Source organism: Tachyglossus aculeatus, chromosome 22 (genome assembly GCF_015852505.1).
Source record: "Tachyglossus aculeatus isolate mTacAcu1 chromosome 22, mTacAcu1.pri, whole genome shotgun sequence".
NCBI lineage: Eukaryota > Metazoa > Chordata > Mammalia > Monotremata > Tachyglossidae > Tachyglossus > Tachyglossus aculeatus.
Window position 1 is genome coordinate 15452690 of NC_052087.1, and position 16995 is coordinate 15469684.

The window sequence follows — 16995 nt, forward strand, 5'->3', positions numbered from 1 at the left end:
AATAAATACGGCTGATTGACTAACACAGGCTAAGGCTCTAGACAAAACAACTTGTCTCTAGACAACGAGAGCCTTATTTCAGAAGATGTGGCTGAACTGACAGAATGCAACTAACATTTGCTGTTCAAGATAGAAAAGTTAAATGAAATCCCCAGGTAACCTAAGAGACAATGATGATGATTATGTGCTTATTATGTGCCCACTGTGTGACGAGCCCTGTGATACGCACTGGGGTGGATACAAGTTAATGAGATCAGACCTGATCCCCAGCCCACACATATCCCAATCTAAATAGGAGAGGGCAGACCCAGTAGAAAAGGACAAGTTTGTCTGCTTTGTGACCTTGGGCAAATCATTTCACTTCTCTGTGCTTCAGTTACCTCATCTGTAAAATGGGGATTGAGCCTGAGAGCCCCACACGGGACTGGGACTGTGTCCAACCCAATTTGCTTGTACCTACTCGAGCACTTAGTACAGCGCTTGGCACACAGTAAGCATTTAATAACCATAGTTACTATTACTATTCTAATCCTGGTCTGCCACTCATCTCCTGTGTGACCTTGGGCAAGTTACTTAGCTTCTATGTGCCTCAGTTTCCTCATCTGGAAAATGGGGATTAAGACTGTTAGCCCAATGCGGGGACATGGATACTGTCCAACCTGATTAGCTTGAATCTACCCCAATACTTACATAAGCACAGTGCTTAATAAATACCTTAAAAAAAGTCCCTGTCCTACATGGGCTTACAGACTAAGAAATTATGTGTATTGGACTAAATCAATCAATAGTATTTACTGAACACTTTCAGAGCACAGAACATTGGACTGACCACTTGGGAGAGTACAATGCAGTAGGTAGACACAATCCCTGCTCTCTAGGAACTTACAGCCTAACTTGCTTTTGATGATTCCATCTCTCTGAAGGAGGTGGGGTTACTATTTCTGTGACGTTCTGGAGAACAAGGGTTTGAAATTGTGTAGATGTTTTCAATTTCCAGAATCACCAGAGCTTTATTATGCCTTTATTCAAAATTTTTCTGTGCACAACTCAATATTCTGTATGCTTATCCAGTTACTCATTGCACTTTGTGTCCCAGCGGGAACATGACTGGCAGGGGGGAGCAAGGGGAAGTGGTGCTTCCTAAACTCTGAGCCCTCAAACGACGTTCTTCGTGATTGGACTGAGGCTCATCTGTTTGACATAGCCATTTGTCTGAGTTTCTCTTCATTCCTTTCCTCACTTTTTAGTGAAATGGGGCATGGATAGGGAATGGGGGCAGAGAGAGAATAGGTGGGGTTGAAGATGGTGACACAACTTGAAGGGTCTGTAAAACCTAATTTGGAGTAATTTCCAATTGACTATGTGATGAAGATTCACTTATTCACTCCTCCTTTGGTCATGTGAGAAGGAGCGTGGCTCAGTGGAAAGAGTACGGGCTTGGGAGTCAGAGGTCATAGGTTCTAATCCCAGCTCCGCCACTTTTCAGCTGTGTGACTGTGGGCAAGTCACTTAACTTCTCTGTGCCTCAGTTCCCTCAACTGCAAAATGGGGATTAAGACTGTGAGCCCCACGTGGGACAACCTTGATTACCTTGTATTCCCCCAGCGCTTAGAACAGTGCTTGGCACATAGTAAGTGCTTAATAATACCAACATTATTATTATTATATAACACTGTATGAGCTGAGAAATACTGTTCTCAAATGGAGTTTTTTAAGATGCAAATTTAACTATTTCACTCAATTCAAACAGGAAAATTACACAAGGGATACAGGCTACGTTGTTCTGGAGGAGTATTAGTATTTTAAAAAACAGAAGCTCACTAAGAGAATCAAAGAAAAATGTGGACACATAAAGACTGAAAATGTACTTAAACTTATTAAATGGGAATTATTTACCAGATGTTGTAGTAAAACCTATGATGCCAACTGGGGTAAATCTTACTTTTTTCTTAACAGCAGATGTGCTTTTCTAACTAATTTTCCTTAGCAGATTAGCTTTGCAAGGTCAAAAGTAGGTCAACTTGCACCCAAAATGCGTAATAAGTTTGTAATTGGCAAGTTTGTGCTGTCAGGGAAATTTCAATGGCCTTAAAAGAGAAATCTGAAAACTACAATTACAAAGAAATGGGCTCATTCTTGAACTAACTAGCCTTTTTCTTGAAGTAGTACGAGAAATTTAAACTTCAATAAAAACTGAAATAAATACAAACATGGCCATGGCCAGATACACCATTAAAGACTCAACTGGGAAGAGCTCAGCTTCACTTTTGGAAAAAAAGGAATCTTATCTCTGCTTCCATTGCTCCAAGAAAATGAGAATACATATTTTACACAAAAACTGAAGAGTTCTCAATTTGCAATTTCAAAAATCAGTATTACTGTTATGGTATTTGTTGAGCACTTATTAAGTGTCAAGCTCTGTTCTAAGCACTGGGTTAGAGACAGGTTAGAGACAGTACCTGTCCCACATGGGGCTCACAGACTAAGTAGGGTGAAGTAGGATTTAACCCCATTTTACAGTTGAAGAAACTGAGGCAAAGGGAAGTGCCTTGGCCAAGGTCATACGGCAAGCAACCAGCAGAGCTGGTTGAACCCCTGTCTTCTGTCACGCAGGGCTGTGCTCTCTCAACTAGGTCATGCTGCTTCTCAATACATTTGTAAAAATGTTCTTCTTTCATTCTAACATGTTCCCAAGGACCTTGCTTATCCCATTTCTTAACCACAATCACCTCCTATTATCGTTCTCATTACTGTTAAGCATCCACCCCCGAGGAAATAAAATACCCGTTTTCCCTCCCTCTTAGACTGCGTACCCCATTTAGGACAGAGACTATGTTGGATCTAATTATCTTGTATCTACTCCAGCACTTAGTAAAAGAAGCAATGTATTTATTGCATTGGTTGCGATTCATTATACGAAGAGCTTGGAAAGTACAAAATGAAGCAGTTCCATATTCCTTGTCCACATGGTAGCAGATGGGACCACATGAAAATATTTATGGATATAGTAGTCAAAGTAATTGAATATTACAATTGAATAGCAAATTTACACATAGCGCAACTCAGGATGTCTATAAATGAGTGCATAAGTACTGTAGATTGCTGGTGGGCTTGCACAAGTTGGTGTCCTGGAAAGTTGGGCAATTCTTGCTGAAGGAGATGGGGTTGTAGGAGGGCATTAAATGTGGGGAGCATTGAGGTCTGTGATATTTGGGAAAGGATGAAGTTCCAGGCTGGGCGAACAGCAGGAGAGGCTAGCTACAGTCAGAAAGATAATTTCAGAAGAGAGAAGAAACAGAAAGAGGTGGGGAGTAGCTGTTGAAGAGTACAGTCATGTAAAATCAGGGAAGTTGGTTGAGATCCTGGAAGCCTAGGGTGATGAGTTTTGTCTGATACAGAGGGACATGGGATACTTGTAAAGGATTTCGAGGAATGGAGAGATGGGTGCTGAGAGACTCTCCAGAAGCTGATTCATACAGCAATATCCAGTATGGATTGGATGGGGGGAGAGGCTGAAGGTTAATACCTGGAAGCTGATGCAATGATTTAGTCACAGTATGAATACAGCTTGGCCGAGGATGATAACCATTTGAGTGGAGATGAGGAGACAATTCATATTTGGCATGTTCTCTTTTAAATGGTATTTGTTAAGCAATTTTACTATATGCCAGGCACTAAGTGTTGGGGTAGGTACAATATAATCAGGTTGGACGCAGTACATGTCCCATTATGGGGCTCAAAGTCTTAATCCCCACTTTACAGATGAAGTAACTGAGGCAAAGAAAAGTTAAGTGACTTGCCCCCCAGGTCACACAGCAGAGAAATGAAGGAGCTGAGATTAGAATCCAGGTCCTCTATTAAGTGCTTATTTAATAAATATCACTACAAAGTCCCCATAACAAGATTAACTCTCAAAGATGTTTCCATGAGAGCTAAAGACCTAATAAAAAGCAGAGGCTGAGCAACTGAAGTGTAATAAAGCTTCACCATATGGGATAATGTATCTCTTCAGAACTGTCAGAATGCCTTACATTCATTCTCAGAATAAAGAACTTAAGTGGAAAATTCTGATCACAAATACCAATTTAAAACTCTTAACCTGACAAATACTTTGCTGTAACACCTTCCAATCTACATAATTTCATTATGTGCTATCTCTGAAAATATTCAAGTGTATTTTTTCTTGACTAATTTAATTTTCAGACCATGAACAATTCAAGGAAGAAAAGAGGGACAATTGAGACAACAGGGGGGTAAATAATTATTTCTAGCTCTGAAGGGGAAGAAAAAAAAAATCCCGCATGTCTTCAATTCAAACCTCCACATGCAGAAGATGAGATTTGTTATACATGTGGCAGTAGTTTTCTTTTTTTTTCCCAGCAATTGGCTCCTAATCCCTCAAGTGTTTTCATTTTTTTGTAAAGGAAGAAAAGATAAGAATCCTCTCATACTTCTCTATCCCTCCTCCACAATTGGCATTTTGAGCTTATACATACATTTCAAAATCATTTAAAAAGCATAGAAGGAACAGATTCTACATGTTTGAAACTGTATAGTTTTGAGCATCATGTCCAAAATTTTACTACAAATAATGGACTTGATTGCTCATTTACTGCAAGGTTAAGCAGGCTCATAAGATGGATGAACTGTCAGTTGTTACCTCAACTTCTACACTCTATCACAAATGCAATGGAAATTTTACAGATTGCCAATAACCCTACATGATTCAATACAAAATACTCAGTGAAATTATATTTACTGTTGTTCATCAAGAAGTTCCCCTGTCAATTTATAAGCATCGAAGGATCAGAGCATTTGAATGCATGTTTTACACTGTTATCCTAACAAAGGAACATACAAATGAATTTCTATCTCATTTTTCAATTCTGCTGCTTTACTTTAGAGGAACCCAGCCAACAAAGAACATATTTGCCTGCTAAAGGAGTCTAACTGTCATCTACGTATTCTCAGCACTTAGTACAGTGTTTTGCAGACAGTAAGGACTTAAGTACTATTTCAATTGTAGAAGAAGCTAAATAAAGCCAATATCAATATACTGCACAAATGCTAATAGGAATAAACACAAAGGAGATGGCACTCCTGAACTTTTAGCTCTATTAGGGGCTTTCTAAAAATCAGAATTTCCCCTTAATTTTTAAGTTAGACCTTAAATTTAAAAATTAAAGAAATAGTTGTGCACATATTGTTTAGCCCCTCATCTGGTTTTTGACCAGATAGTCTGGTTTGCAGGTGGTCTGTTCTCTGTCTGGTACGGCTAGATCACCAAATGCCATTACGTCCCACATTTTTATGTTCAGAGGGACCCAAGAGGGGAATGCAAAGGTTCGGAAGTAAAGTGTGGGAGTCAGGAGTCCCTGTGAGTACACAGTCTACCTAGGCTCCCACAAACTGGTGTATATGACATCATCAAGCTCCACTACCCATGAAAGCAGACAGCAGGTACCTGGCATAAGGAAATTACTCCTTCAATAATTGGTAGATTTGACTTCGGTGCTTCGTTAATGCTTAAGAATAAGTTACATAAATGTGATCAAAACAAATGCATTTAAAGGCACAGAGAAATAGTCAGGCATTATGGAACATTCAGTCAAAAAGCAATAAAATAATATTGTGCCAAAAATAAATACAAAAGATTGCACCACTTTCACATTTTAGATTGAACCGCTAATCCCTCATTCCCATGTCCTACCAAGCACTTGAGAGAGCAGTAAATCAGCATACAGTTCCCTTCAAAAGATATTTTTCTAACAAAATTATACAAATGTGGTAAACAATTTGAATTTTTTAAGTATTTTGAAGATAAGAAAGGAGTACTATAAAATACTGTATTAACTGTGCTTCTTATTTCAAAGAAAAATTTGCTGTGGTACCAATGCAAAATTCATGTTAGCTTTGAATTAATATAAACTGTAACCCTTGCTTGAGTTCACTAACTAAAAGTACTTCCCTTTATGAAATTACTTTAAGAGGAACACTGAAAAAAGAATCAGGAAAACATAAATTTGCATTGTGCACAAGAAAATCTATTTTAACCTATACTTTGTAGCACGTAAAAGAAGTAGCACGGTTAGTGGAAAGAGCCCGGGTCTGGAACCTGGGTTCTAATTTTGGCTCCACTACACTCCTGCTAGATGACCTTGGACAAGTCACTTCATTTTTCTATGCCTTGGTTCCCTTATCGCAAAATGAGGATTCAAAACCTGTTCTGCCTCCTACTTAAATTGTGAGCCCCATTATTATCTTTTATCTACTCCAGCCCTTAGTACACTGCCTGGCCCATAGTAATCATTTAACAAATGCCACAACTTATTGTATAATTTAAAAATCTTTGGACACGAGTTTCAAAATGACAGACTGGCACACTAATTTATCCCCCAGTTACTTTGGCTTAGTGGGTCAGGAAGAACACTGCAAAGATCTGGAAAAGAGTCAGGAATTCATTCAATCACATTTGTTGAGCGCTTACTGTGTGCAGAGCACTGTACTAAGAGCTTGGGAAGTACAAGTTGGCAACATATAGAGACGGTCCCTACCCAACCATGGGCTCACAGTCTAGAAGGGGGAGACAGACAACAAAACATATGGACAGGTGTCAAGTCATCAGAATAAATAGAAATAAAGCTAGATGCACCTAGAAAATAGTGACAATGTATGGATCTGAAAGCTGGACAGTGGAAAAACTGGATAGAAAGAACATCGATTCTTTTGAAATGTGGTGTCGGAGAAAGCTTTCGCGAATACCATGGACTGCCCGAAAGACAAACAAATGGATTTTGGACCAAATTAAACCAAAGCGGTCTTTGGAAGGCCAAATGGCTCAACTTAGATTAGCATATTTTGGATACATAATCAGGAAGACATTCTCTGGAGAGGACACTAATGCTAGGAAAAGTCCAGGGAAAGCGTGGAAGAAGCAGACCAGCAGCTAGATGGATAGAAACCATAACAACGATAATGGAAGAACCATTAGTAAAGGTTGCGGATTATGGCAGAGGACATGACGTTCTGAAGAAAGTATTGCCATGGAGTTGCTTTGAATCAGAAACAACTCGATGGCACTTCATAATAAATACTGTGTACAGAGCACTGTACTAAGCTCTTTGGGAGAGGACAATACAACAGAGGTGGTAACGCACTTTCTGCCCACACTGATCACGTACTGAGCACTAGGCCCCTGTGTTAAACCCTTGGGAGAGAACCACAGTAGCAACAATCACGTCAGAAGTGGGACAGTGCTAGGAAGCTCACATGGACCTCGGCCACCAGGAGAAGTTAACAACTTGGCACATTTCAGAGGCTGAGGCAGAGTGTCCTGGCCTGCTATGATCTAGAACATACAGGGAATGCAGGGAAGATAAGAGGGGGAGAGCTGAATGAGTACTTTAAATCTGACGGTAAGGAATTTATAACCCTTGCTTTTGCCTGACCTGTTATTGACCCCTTCCTCATGTCTTCCCACCTGCCAGGAATTTCTCCCTCTATGTATCCACGAAACAGGCATTTTCCCCAACTTCAAAGCTCTACTGAAATCACATTTCCTCTGGGAAGGTTTTCCTGATTAAGTTCTCATCCCTCCATAGGGTCTCCCTTCCTATGCTTCACTCACGCACTTAGTAGCATGGCCTAGTGGATAGAGCACCACCTTGGGGGGCAGACAGATCTGGGTTCTAATCCCGGTTCTGCCACTTGCCTGCTGCGTGACTTGGGCAATTCACTTCATTGGGCCTCGGTCACCTCATCTGTAAAATGGGGATGAAGACTGTGAGCACCATGTGATGTAGGGACAGTGCCCAACCTGATTTACTTGCATCTACCCCAGCGCTAAGTACAGTGCTTGGCACATATTAAGCACTTAACAAATAACACAATTATTATTATTGTTATTATTATTATTATTCCTTTCTCTCACCCCGACAGAACTTCATATCCTTAAACTCAGTTTCTTCTCTTACTTATAATTTATTTCCACGCCTATCTCTCCCTGGTAGATTGCAAGCTCACTGTGGGCTCGCTGTGATCAGGGATCATGCCTACCAACTTTATTGTATTCTCCCAAGTGCTTAATGCAGTGTAGTATAGAGAGTAAGTGCACAACAAATCTCATGACTGATAAAAGCGGCAAAGTAATATGAAAAATGAGATCTCTACTAATGAATCAAACACAAAGTAAACATGTTCTCCTAATACTTTCTACGCAAACTTTGCTGAATCCTTACAAGAACGGATCTATTTCTCAATCTAATACAAAGGACTGTCCAAAGCAATCGTTTTCTTCATTTATCACAAGTCCGGTAATTAATGTATTGGCCTGCCAATCAACTGCATCACTAGTGAAATGGAGAGAACAAAATGTAATTGCTTACCGTGCACACAGCTGTCTTGGTGATTTTCAGGATGAAATCTGAAGAAAATTCTAGATCTGGAACAGATGTTGTGTGACAATCTATACGCTATTGGAAATAAAAAAAATCCAATACACTTTAAGCTTCAATTGATGCTAATACTCTATGATCTTATCAGCTTTTAGAGAGCATCTCATGCAAGAGATCAAAATCAGCCTCTTAAAAACAGAAAAAGTAAATATTTAAATATGCTAAGTACTGCCAATCATGAATTATTCCTAAACATTACTGGCCATAGTAGCTAGAGGGTAACATACAAAGGGAGTGGTCTCTGTCTTCAAAGGACTTATTTATATTAAGGGCAATTTTATTACTTGATAATACTAAAAATGGATGGAAAAAACTTACCCAGGATAGAAATTTGAAGTGTTTTTTTTTTGTTAATGTTCAAGACTTACATAAATCAATTAATAGTATTTATTGAGCACTTACTGTGCACAGAGCATGGTACTAAGTGCTTGAGAGAATACAGCAGACTTGGTAGACACAATCCCTGCCCTCAAAGAGTTTACAGTTTAGTGGATGGTTATATGCAGGCTGTACAAAACAAAATGAATTAGAACTTTCAGACCCTATAAATCTTAACAATATCAAGTAGATTCATTCATTTAATGGTATTTATTGAGGGCTTACTGTGTGCAGAGGACTCTACTATTATCACTGGTGTTAGTTAAGCACTTAGTATGTACCAAGCACTGTACTGAGTGCTAGGGTAGATACAAGATAAGCAGGTTGGTTACTGTCACTGTTGTATGAGAGGCTCACAGGCTTAATGAGGAGGGAGAACACTATCTAATTCCCATTTCATTGGTAAGGAACGGAAGCCATAGAAGATAAATGATTTACCTAGGTCATAGACCAGTCAAGTGTTGGAACTGGGATTAAAGGCCTGAATTACATGCCCGTAATTTTCCACTAGGCAACACCGCTTCCCCAGTAGATTGCAAGTTCCTTGAGGGCAGGGATTATGGTGACCAACTCTTTTGCACTCTCCCAAGTGCTTAGTACAGTGGTACGCCCAGGGTAAGCTTTAAAAAAAATGCCATTAAGCGATACCTTCAATGCGAAAAGAATGCCCAAGTGTCAGCTAAATTGGATATGATCCCAAATCTTGCTGGTTGCATTATTATTATTTATTATCATTATTACAATATAAATAATATTTATTTAGTAGTCACTGTGTGCAAAGCACTGTACTAAGCACTTGGGAGAGTACAATATAACATCAGACATATTCCATACCCACAGCGAGCTCATAGTATAGAGGAGGAGAGAGACACTAATATAAACAAACAGATAACTAAATAAATTAAAGATATATACATATGTGCTGTGGAGAACATAGGGACGATGAATGAAAGAGCAAGTATGAGTGGCATAGAAGGGAGGGGAAAAGAGGAGAGGAGGGGTCAGTCAAGGAAGGCTTCCTGGAAGAGAAGTGCCTTCAATAGGCTTTGAAGTAGGTAGGGAAAATCTGTAAAAAAAATTCTGAAGAAGTACTGCTTCTTTGTTGCTCATTCTTCAATTGTGGCCCAATTGTTGATTAAAGTAATAAGAAGATATATTCTTTAATATTTGTATTCATTGGAAGATGACTATGATTTGATAGGTCTTTCAAAAGTTGGACATGTCAGTTGATGGAAGTGAAAAAGTAGCAGTGAGCTGATGTGATTTATTCCCAAAAATCGAGTGAGCTAATTTAGAATGGGCTCTAGATCCACTGACTTTCAATCCTTATAAAATGCTGCACATATATACATGTGCTCCAAAACCCACCCTGAAGGCAGTTGGTAGGAACATTTTGCATTAAGCATCACAAGAACACCTACACAGTACTAAGTGCTTAGAACAGTGCTCAGCACACAGTAAGCGCTCAATAAAGATGACTGAGTGACTGATACATAGCGGATCTGACGTTACTTAGAATGTCAACAGCTTAATCAAGATGAGAAATACTGCCGCACCATGTATATTGCTCCAGCTATCCTGTCATGTTCCGTGGCATAGATGGTAAAGGAAAAAGGATTTAATGAAATGTGATATCTTTTAACCACTCAAGTAGGAGGACATTGTTTCAGTGATATAGGTGGTGGAGAGATGGAGAAAGGTCAGAGGGAAGAAGGAAAGGCCCAAGGAAAAGAACAGGCAAAGAAGTGACTACAAGTAGAGAGAAGGAAAGTGACACAGGATGGTCAAAATTAGGTAGGAGAGGAAAGACGAGGGAAGAAATGTCAAATATGGAGAGCAGTAAAGGGGCAAAATAGGGATATCAATCAACTGTATTTATCGAGTGCTTACTGTGTGCAGAGCACTGTACTAAGTGCTTGGGAGAGTACAATATAACAGATTTGGTATGAGCCTTGTTCATCACGTAACAGTTAATGGAATGGCACCAAAGTATATACGAATTATCATATCTCCTGCTTCCTCTACCATTTTCTTTCTACTAGTTCTTTCTGCAGCTGCTGTGAAGTTACCATTAGCAACAACTTCCTTTTTTTTGCTGGCAATGATCTATTAACTAGCCTTCTTTGGAAAGGTCAATTTAGTAACTACAAAATCTATGGCACTAGTCCTACTTGTACTCTTGGACTGTTGATATTGGCACTGTACTTTTACCTAAATTACAAACAAAAACCACAAATAGCACAATCCAAAAATTCAGGACACAAAAACCTCAAACTGAAAATCTTGGGAATTTTGATGGAATGTATTTGCAAAATAGTCACATTAGGAAGATGTAGGAAAGGGGAAAGAAGTTCACCTTGATTTTAAATTCCTATTCAAGCACATTTCTTTTTGTTATTTTAAGCCTCAGTCAAGAGATCATTAGAGAGTAAAATTAGCTTCCTCTTTCCTTTTCACCCTATAGGCTGAACTCACTACTAAGAAATCCTCTTCAGAAGAGAGATAAAGCAATTCTTTACCGAGCACTTACTCTTTGCTCTGTTCCTGGCCCAGATTACTTGAGTTACACAGTACTGAGTTATCTGAAGGCTAAGCTGAACCTAAAGATCTGAGGGTAAGTATCCAGAACTTTCTTTTGGAATGCACTGCCACGTATGCATTACACAATGGGCTGCTGAAGATTGCAGTGCTTAATTGTGGCACATGTTTGCCAGGGCTCGTCATGTGCCATAGGCCCCCCATTTGCAAGGAATTCTTCCAATGGAACTTGAAGACGAGAAAAGTAAGGAAAAGTGGTAAGATGTAAATATGGCAGTGGAGTGCCAGTGGGACCTCTAAACTCATCACATATCAAATCCAGCTGAGTTCAATTATGTGGTGGTCCAAGCTGACCATAACCTTTGGGCCAAGCCCAACCTTTGTGAAACCGCGTAACCACATAAAACAGGCTTTTTCTCCCTTCTAAAATGGAGATTGTTAAGCCAAAACTTGGGTGAAATCTTGGAATGTTTGGGTATGAGTTCTAAATGCTTTTGAATTTCAGGTTCCTGTATTGTGGGTAATTTTACACTTGGTTGTGTGTATTTCAAGCTTCTGGAGAAGTAATATTATGTCTGGGTGCAGGGAGAGAAGTACTCTGGCAAAATAATATAAGAGGCTGGTCTACGTTCAAGCAACAGACTGAAGAAAGCACAGAGATGGGCAAGAGTTAGGAGGGAAAGAATAGGTGATTTTTCATTAAAATATTTTAGCATCTCTCTCCCTGGCTAGACTGTAAGCTACTAGAGGGGAGGGATCATGTCTAGTAATTCCTTTGAACTCTCAAGTGCTTAATACAGTGTTCTGCACAAAGAAGGTGCTCAATAAATACTATTTATTGATTGTTGGCTAGAAAAATAGGAGAAGTGACTGAAGCAAAATAGCAGGTCAAGCCAGTTTATATGCATTCAGGTGAAGGTAAGTATTTTGGGTTTGATGAAAAGGGGGTGACAAGACAGGAATCAAGGAGTTATCACAGAACAAACTCACAGGGACTCAGTACCTTAATGACACAGGATTCAGAAATGAGAGTTTTGGGATCCAAAACTTCCACAACAGCTTCTGGAATAACTGCTTTTTTCATGCAGGACATGTTGAATCCATATACATCATCCCAGAAGGTAATTCTATCGGCGTGTTTGTTTAAATCACCCACAGCTACCAGGCTGATGGTGCAAATATCAGGATAGACTGTAACAACAAAAGTTAGCATTGTGCTTCTATTAAAATGGATAACATTTTTATATAAATCAGAGCACACATCTTCACTTAGTCTTAGAGAATCAAATAGTAAATTGAGTATGAAATGCAATGCTGAAGTTTCACTTCCTTGACTGAGACCTAAAATAGTCAATCGGAGGCTAGAACCCATGTCTGGAAACATGCTGTTTCATCACTGGCCTTTACAGACTAGACACACAGGTAGCTATTTAGCTCCTTGCCATATGATATAGGATTTTAAACATTGGGCTGCCATAAGAGGATGTATACATGATCCTATGTTTTAGACGATGACATTACTGATGAAGTCCATTATTTGAAACTGAAAGGATGCCCTCTACAGCATCTGTTTCTGCTTTTGATCTGCCTTTGGCTATCCTGACCTTCCTAAAACTTTATTCTAGAAAAGTGACGTTCCCCTTGATTTTCCACCCCATGGGGCCTCTTGAGTCCACTGATGGATAGCATTGTTTGAAATCACGTTTCACCATTATTTTTTCCTCCCTGCTTGTGCATATCCTGTTTCGATTCGCCATAAACTGGTCAATGCTCAGATAACTGAGATGATGAAGAATAGATTCAGATACATTACACAGAAACAAAGACATCTTTTTCCATTTACTAGCAAGGACTCAGAGATCCCGACAGAATGCCCTACAACAATTTTTATTAGCATACTAATTCAAATTTTCTTTCCCCATCAACTCCTACTTATAATACTCTTACAGGAGAAAGGCAATATTCAAACCAGTTACAAAAGATGTAGAGTGAAACAACGAAACGGGCATTCCAGACAGCTGTCTTTGAAATGGCTTGATAGATCAACACACATTTCGTTACTTGGTTGCTGAGAAATGAGAATACACCTAAAAAATATTTTATTTCATTGACATTTAGAATCAAGTCAGTTCTCCGGTAATGTGGAGGTTTCAGTCATTCAATTGTTATGTTTTTGAAGAACCCCACGTTACAGAAAACTTACATGGCAGCACGTATGCTTTCAGCAAGGCCATATGCATTTGCACACCCGTTTTGGTAGCCTCGTCCTCTAGATTATAAGCTTGTTAAGGGCAGGGAGCACGCCTGCTAATTCTGTTGTATTGTACTCTCCCAAGCACTTAGTACAGTGCTCTGCACATAGTAAGTACTCAGTAAATAAGATTGGTTCTGACACTGCATTGTATTCTAACCAGACAAATGAACACTGTAGAAAGAGCATGTCTTCATTACTCCAAAGGTGCTCCAAAGCACATAGTGAAAACACATTTTATGTACTAAACCTAAGAAAGCTTTCTATGTTTTAAACATGCAGAATGGTTTAATTTTGCAATGAAACCTAAAGAAAATCTTGCTTGCAATTGTTTGTCAAATAGCAAAATTGATTTTAGTCTTCAATTATGCTTGAAATTGTAGCAGCATGAAAGAATGAATGGGACATCATGAAATCCGATAATATTGAAAAAACAACAATTTAAAAACCCCCACATATTTTTCCCACATTAAAAAAAGGAAAACAAGGAGAAGATAATCACAAGCCACAAAGGCAAGATTAGCACAAAATAAATTATACCACACATATTAACTCGACCAAAGCAGAAAACATTTACTATAGAAAAATAATTCTCCAGCCCGGAAGAAAGCCAACAGTGTTTCATTTGAAATAAGAAATTTCTGCAGTATGTCATTGGGCAGCGGCAGCAATGAGCTTCTACTACATGACTCAACTACATAGCCAATAACAAGAGTTAAAAGGCCAAGAACCCATCATGATCTGTGGTGAGGCCACAGTTGCCTTCTGCACACCTGACCGCTGTCCCACCAAAGTCGCAGCTGGTGTTATGACCACTGCTACGGGGTTTCTCAGTTCTCCCTAGTTCCCAAGTTCTCCATATCAGAAATTCCTGACACTGGCTCTGATACCTTGTACTCCTGAGACCTCCTTTGGACCACGGGAACCTCTGATTAAAGTATAAAATCATGACACATAAAAATATTTCCCCACTTACAGTTGGATTTTTGGAAAATAGAAACTCTGGTAAAACCCAAGTCTTGATTTAGATAAAGAAAAAGTGTTGCTATGAAGTCACAACTGTGGGAGGAAATCTTCGGTTTACAGGAGCAGAGAATTAAGAATCCAGGATAAGGAACAGGAGAGGGGGCGCTTTCACTATGAAGAGAGCAAAAGTAGAGCCAACAAAAAATATGATACAAGGCATGGAATTCTAGTTATGACAATATTAACATAACCAAGACCCGAGAATGCACAGTATGAACACTGCTCCCAGAATGTGACACTTTAAGGGTGATTTGGGTAGAACATGATAGAAGACTAGGGGAACCTAATCTTTCAATTATCTTTGAACCACCTTCCCCCAGTCATTTACTTATTTAAACAATGACTGACAGAATAATACACAATTTATTGATGGTCAAGCCTTTTTATGAACACAACTACCATGCTGTAGTAAGGATGCCTATAGTCTTAAAATTAAAAAAAATCCAAAATTTAAACCCTAATCAGTGTGGCCTAGTGGAAAAAGCATGGACCTGGGAGTTGGGGGACTTGTGTTCTAATTCCGACTCTGTAAGCTTTCCAGCTGTGTGACCTTGGGCAAGTCATAACTTCTCTGTGGCTTGATTTCTTCATCTGTAAAATGGGGATGGAACACGTGCTCTTCCTCCCCCTCATACTGTGAGCTCCATTCAGGAACTGGGTCTGACCTAATTATCTTATATCTATCCCAGAGTTTAATATAGTTGTAGGCACATAGTAAGTACTCCACAAATACTGCAATTACTATTAATCGATCAGTTCATCAGTGTTTATTGTACTCTTGAGGCTCTGCACATAGTAAGCTCGCAATACCATTGATCAAATGCTTACTGTGTGCCAAGTACTGTACTAAGCACTTGGGAAAGTAGAATGGAATTGGTATATCTGATCCCTGTCCTCAAGAAGCTAAACATCTATTACTATTATCACTTCTCCATTCCTCAGGTAGTTTTATTAATATAAGGTGCACAAATAACATTTCATTAGCCTATCAAATACTGTGGACGTCAGTATGCTAAATTAGAAGCAACACTTCTCCAGTGTCAGTAATCCACAAACCTTCCAGACCTCTCCTGGTGTGTTTAACTTGTCTGGGGGCCTTGCTTCCAGAGGTAACAGGCTTCCAGTGGAGGTGGTAAATGTTGCAAAAAATACTAGGAGGTGCTCAACTTTCCAATGCCCGTTCCCAAGTCACCAATGCCCATTCCCAAGTCAATGGTATCCCCAAGCGAAAGAAATGGAAGCAAACAGAAACGTCTGCTACAACAACTTCAGGAAAACGGTGTCGTCATCTTCTTCCGAAGCTACAATCAACCACAGGGTGAGAGGGTGATTACACCATGAGCACAGCCATCGCCAAATCGCAGGAAGCCTTATGTGCCATTTCGAGGTTTCTTCTCCCCACTTCTCAAGAACTTCCAATGGCTGCCCGTCTACCTCCACATCAAAAAGAAACTCCTTAATATTGGCTTTAAAGCAATCAGCTTGCCTCATCCTACCTTGCCTCACCAGTCTTGTACTATAGTGTACCCCACACACTCCACTGCTTTAGCACCAGCTTACTCACTGTGCTCCGTTCTCATTTATCTCACAGCTGGCCTCTTTCCCACGACCTCCTCGCTAGCCTGGAACTCCCTCCCCCTCCACATACATCAGACCACCACTCTCCCAAACTTCAAAGCATTAGTAAGGTCACATCTCTTCCAAGAGGCCTTTCCCGATTAAGTCCTGTTTTACTAATGCCTGTCTCTCCCTCTGGACTGTAAGCTCATTGTAGGCAGGGAATGTGTCTGCTAATTCTGGGGTACTGTGCTCTCCCAAGCACTTAGTACAGGGCTCTGCACATAGTAAGCTCTCAATAAATGATTGACTGATTGATTTATTCTGGGTTTTGAGGCACTTGGAGGGTCCAGGAACCCAGGAATAGGTACAGACAAGCTAGATACCCCTTTGGACTCACTCCTTCTCACACCACCTTCTCAGTTGGAAGAACCAGGAGAAATGGCATTGGTCTATGGATTCCCACGGTGACGATCTCCTTTAGACAGAAGTACCTCAATAAAAATGGTCTAAAAAGCCCAACACATCTGGTGCAGATGACTATTACTTTAGCACTGATTAATCATTTAACTATGTGCTATGGTAGATATAAGGTTATGAGATTGGACATGGGCCCCCCATGGGGGGCTCACAATCTATCTTTTCCCCATTTTACAGCTAAGGAAGCTGAAGTCCAGGGGGTTCAAATAAATAAATGATTAGCCCAGGTTTCACCATCGAACAGCGATCGGCACCCAAAACTTCCAGGACTCCCAATCGTGTGCTTGTCCCACTAACCCATGCTCCTTCCCA

At 39.8% G+C, this 16995-nt stretch overlaps 1 protein-coding gene across 1 annotated transcript in view; it reads right to left on the reverse strand.

The window, feature by feature from the left end:
• Positions 1-16995, reverse strand: part of PRMT3 (protein arginine methyltransferase 3) — a 111470-nt gene that overhangs the window by 26313 nt on the left and 68162 nt on the right. Inside the window, exons 12-13 of the mRNA XM_038765177.1 lie at positions 12373-12560; positions 8385-8471 (exon numbers count right to left, since the gene is read on the reverse strand). Coding sequence (XP_038621105.1) covers positions 8385-8471; positions 12373-12560 — 275 coding nt within the window. The remainder of the gene's footprint in view (positions 1-8384; positions 8472-12372; positions 12561-16995) is intronic.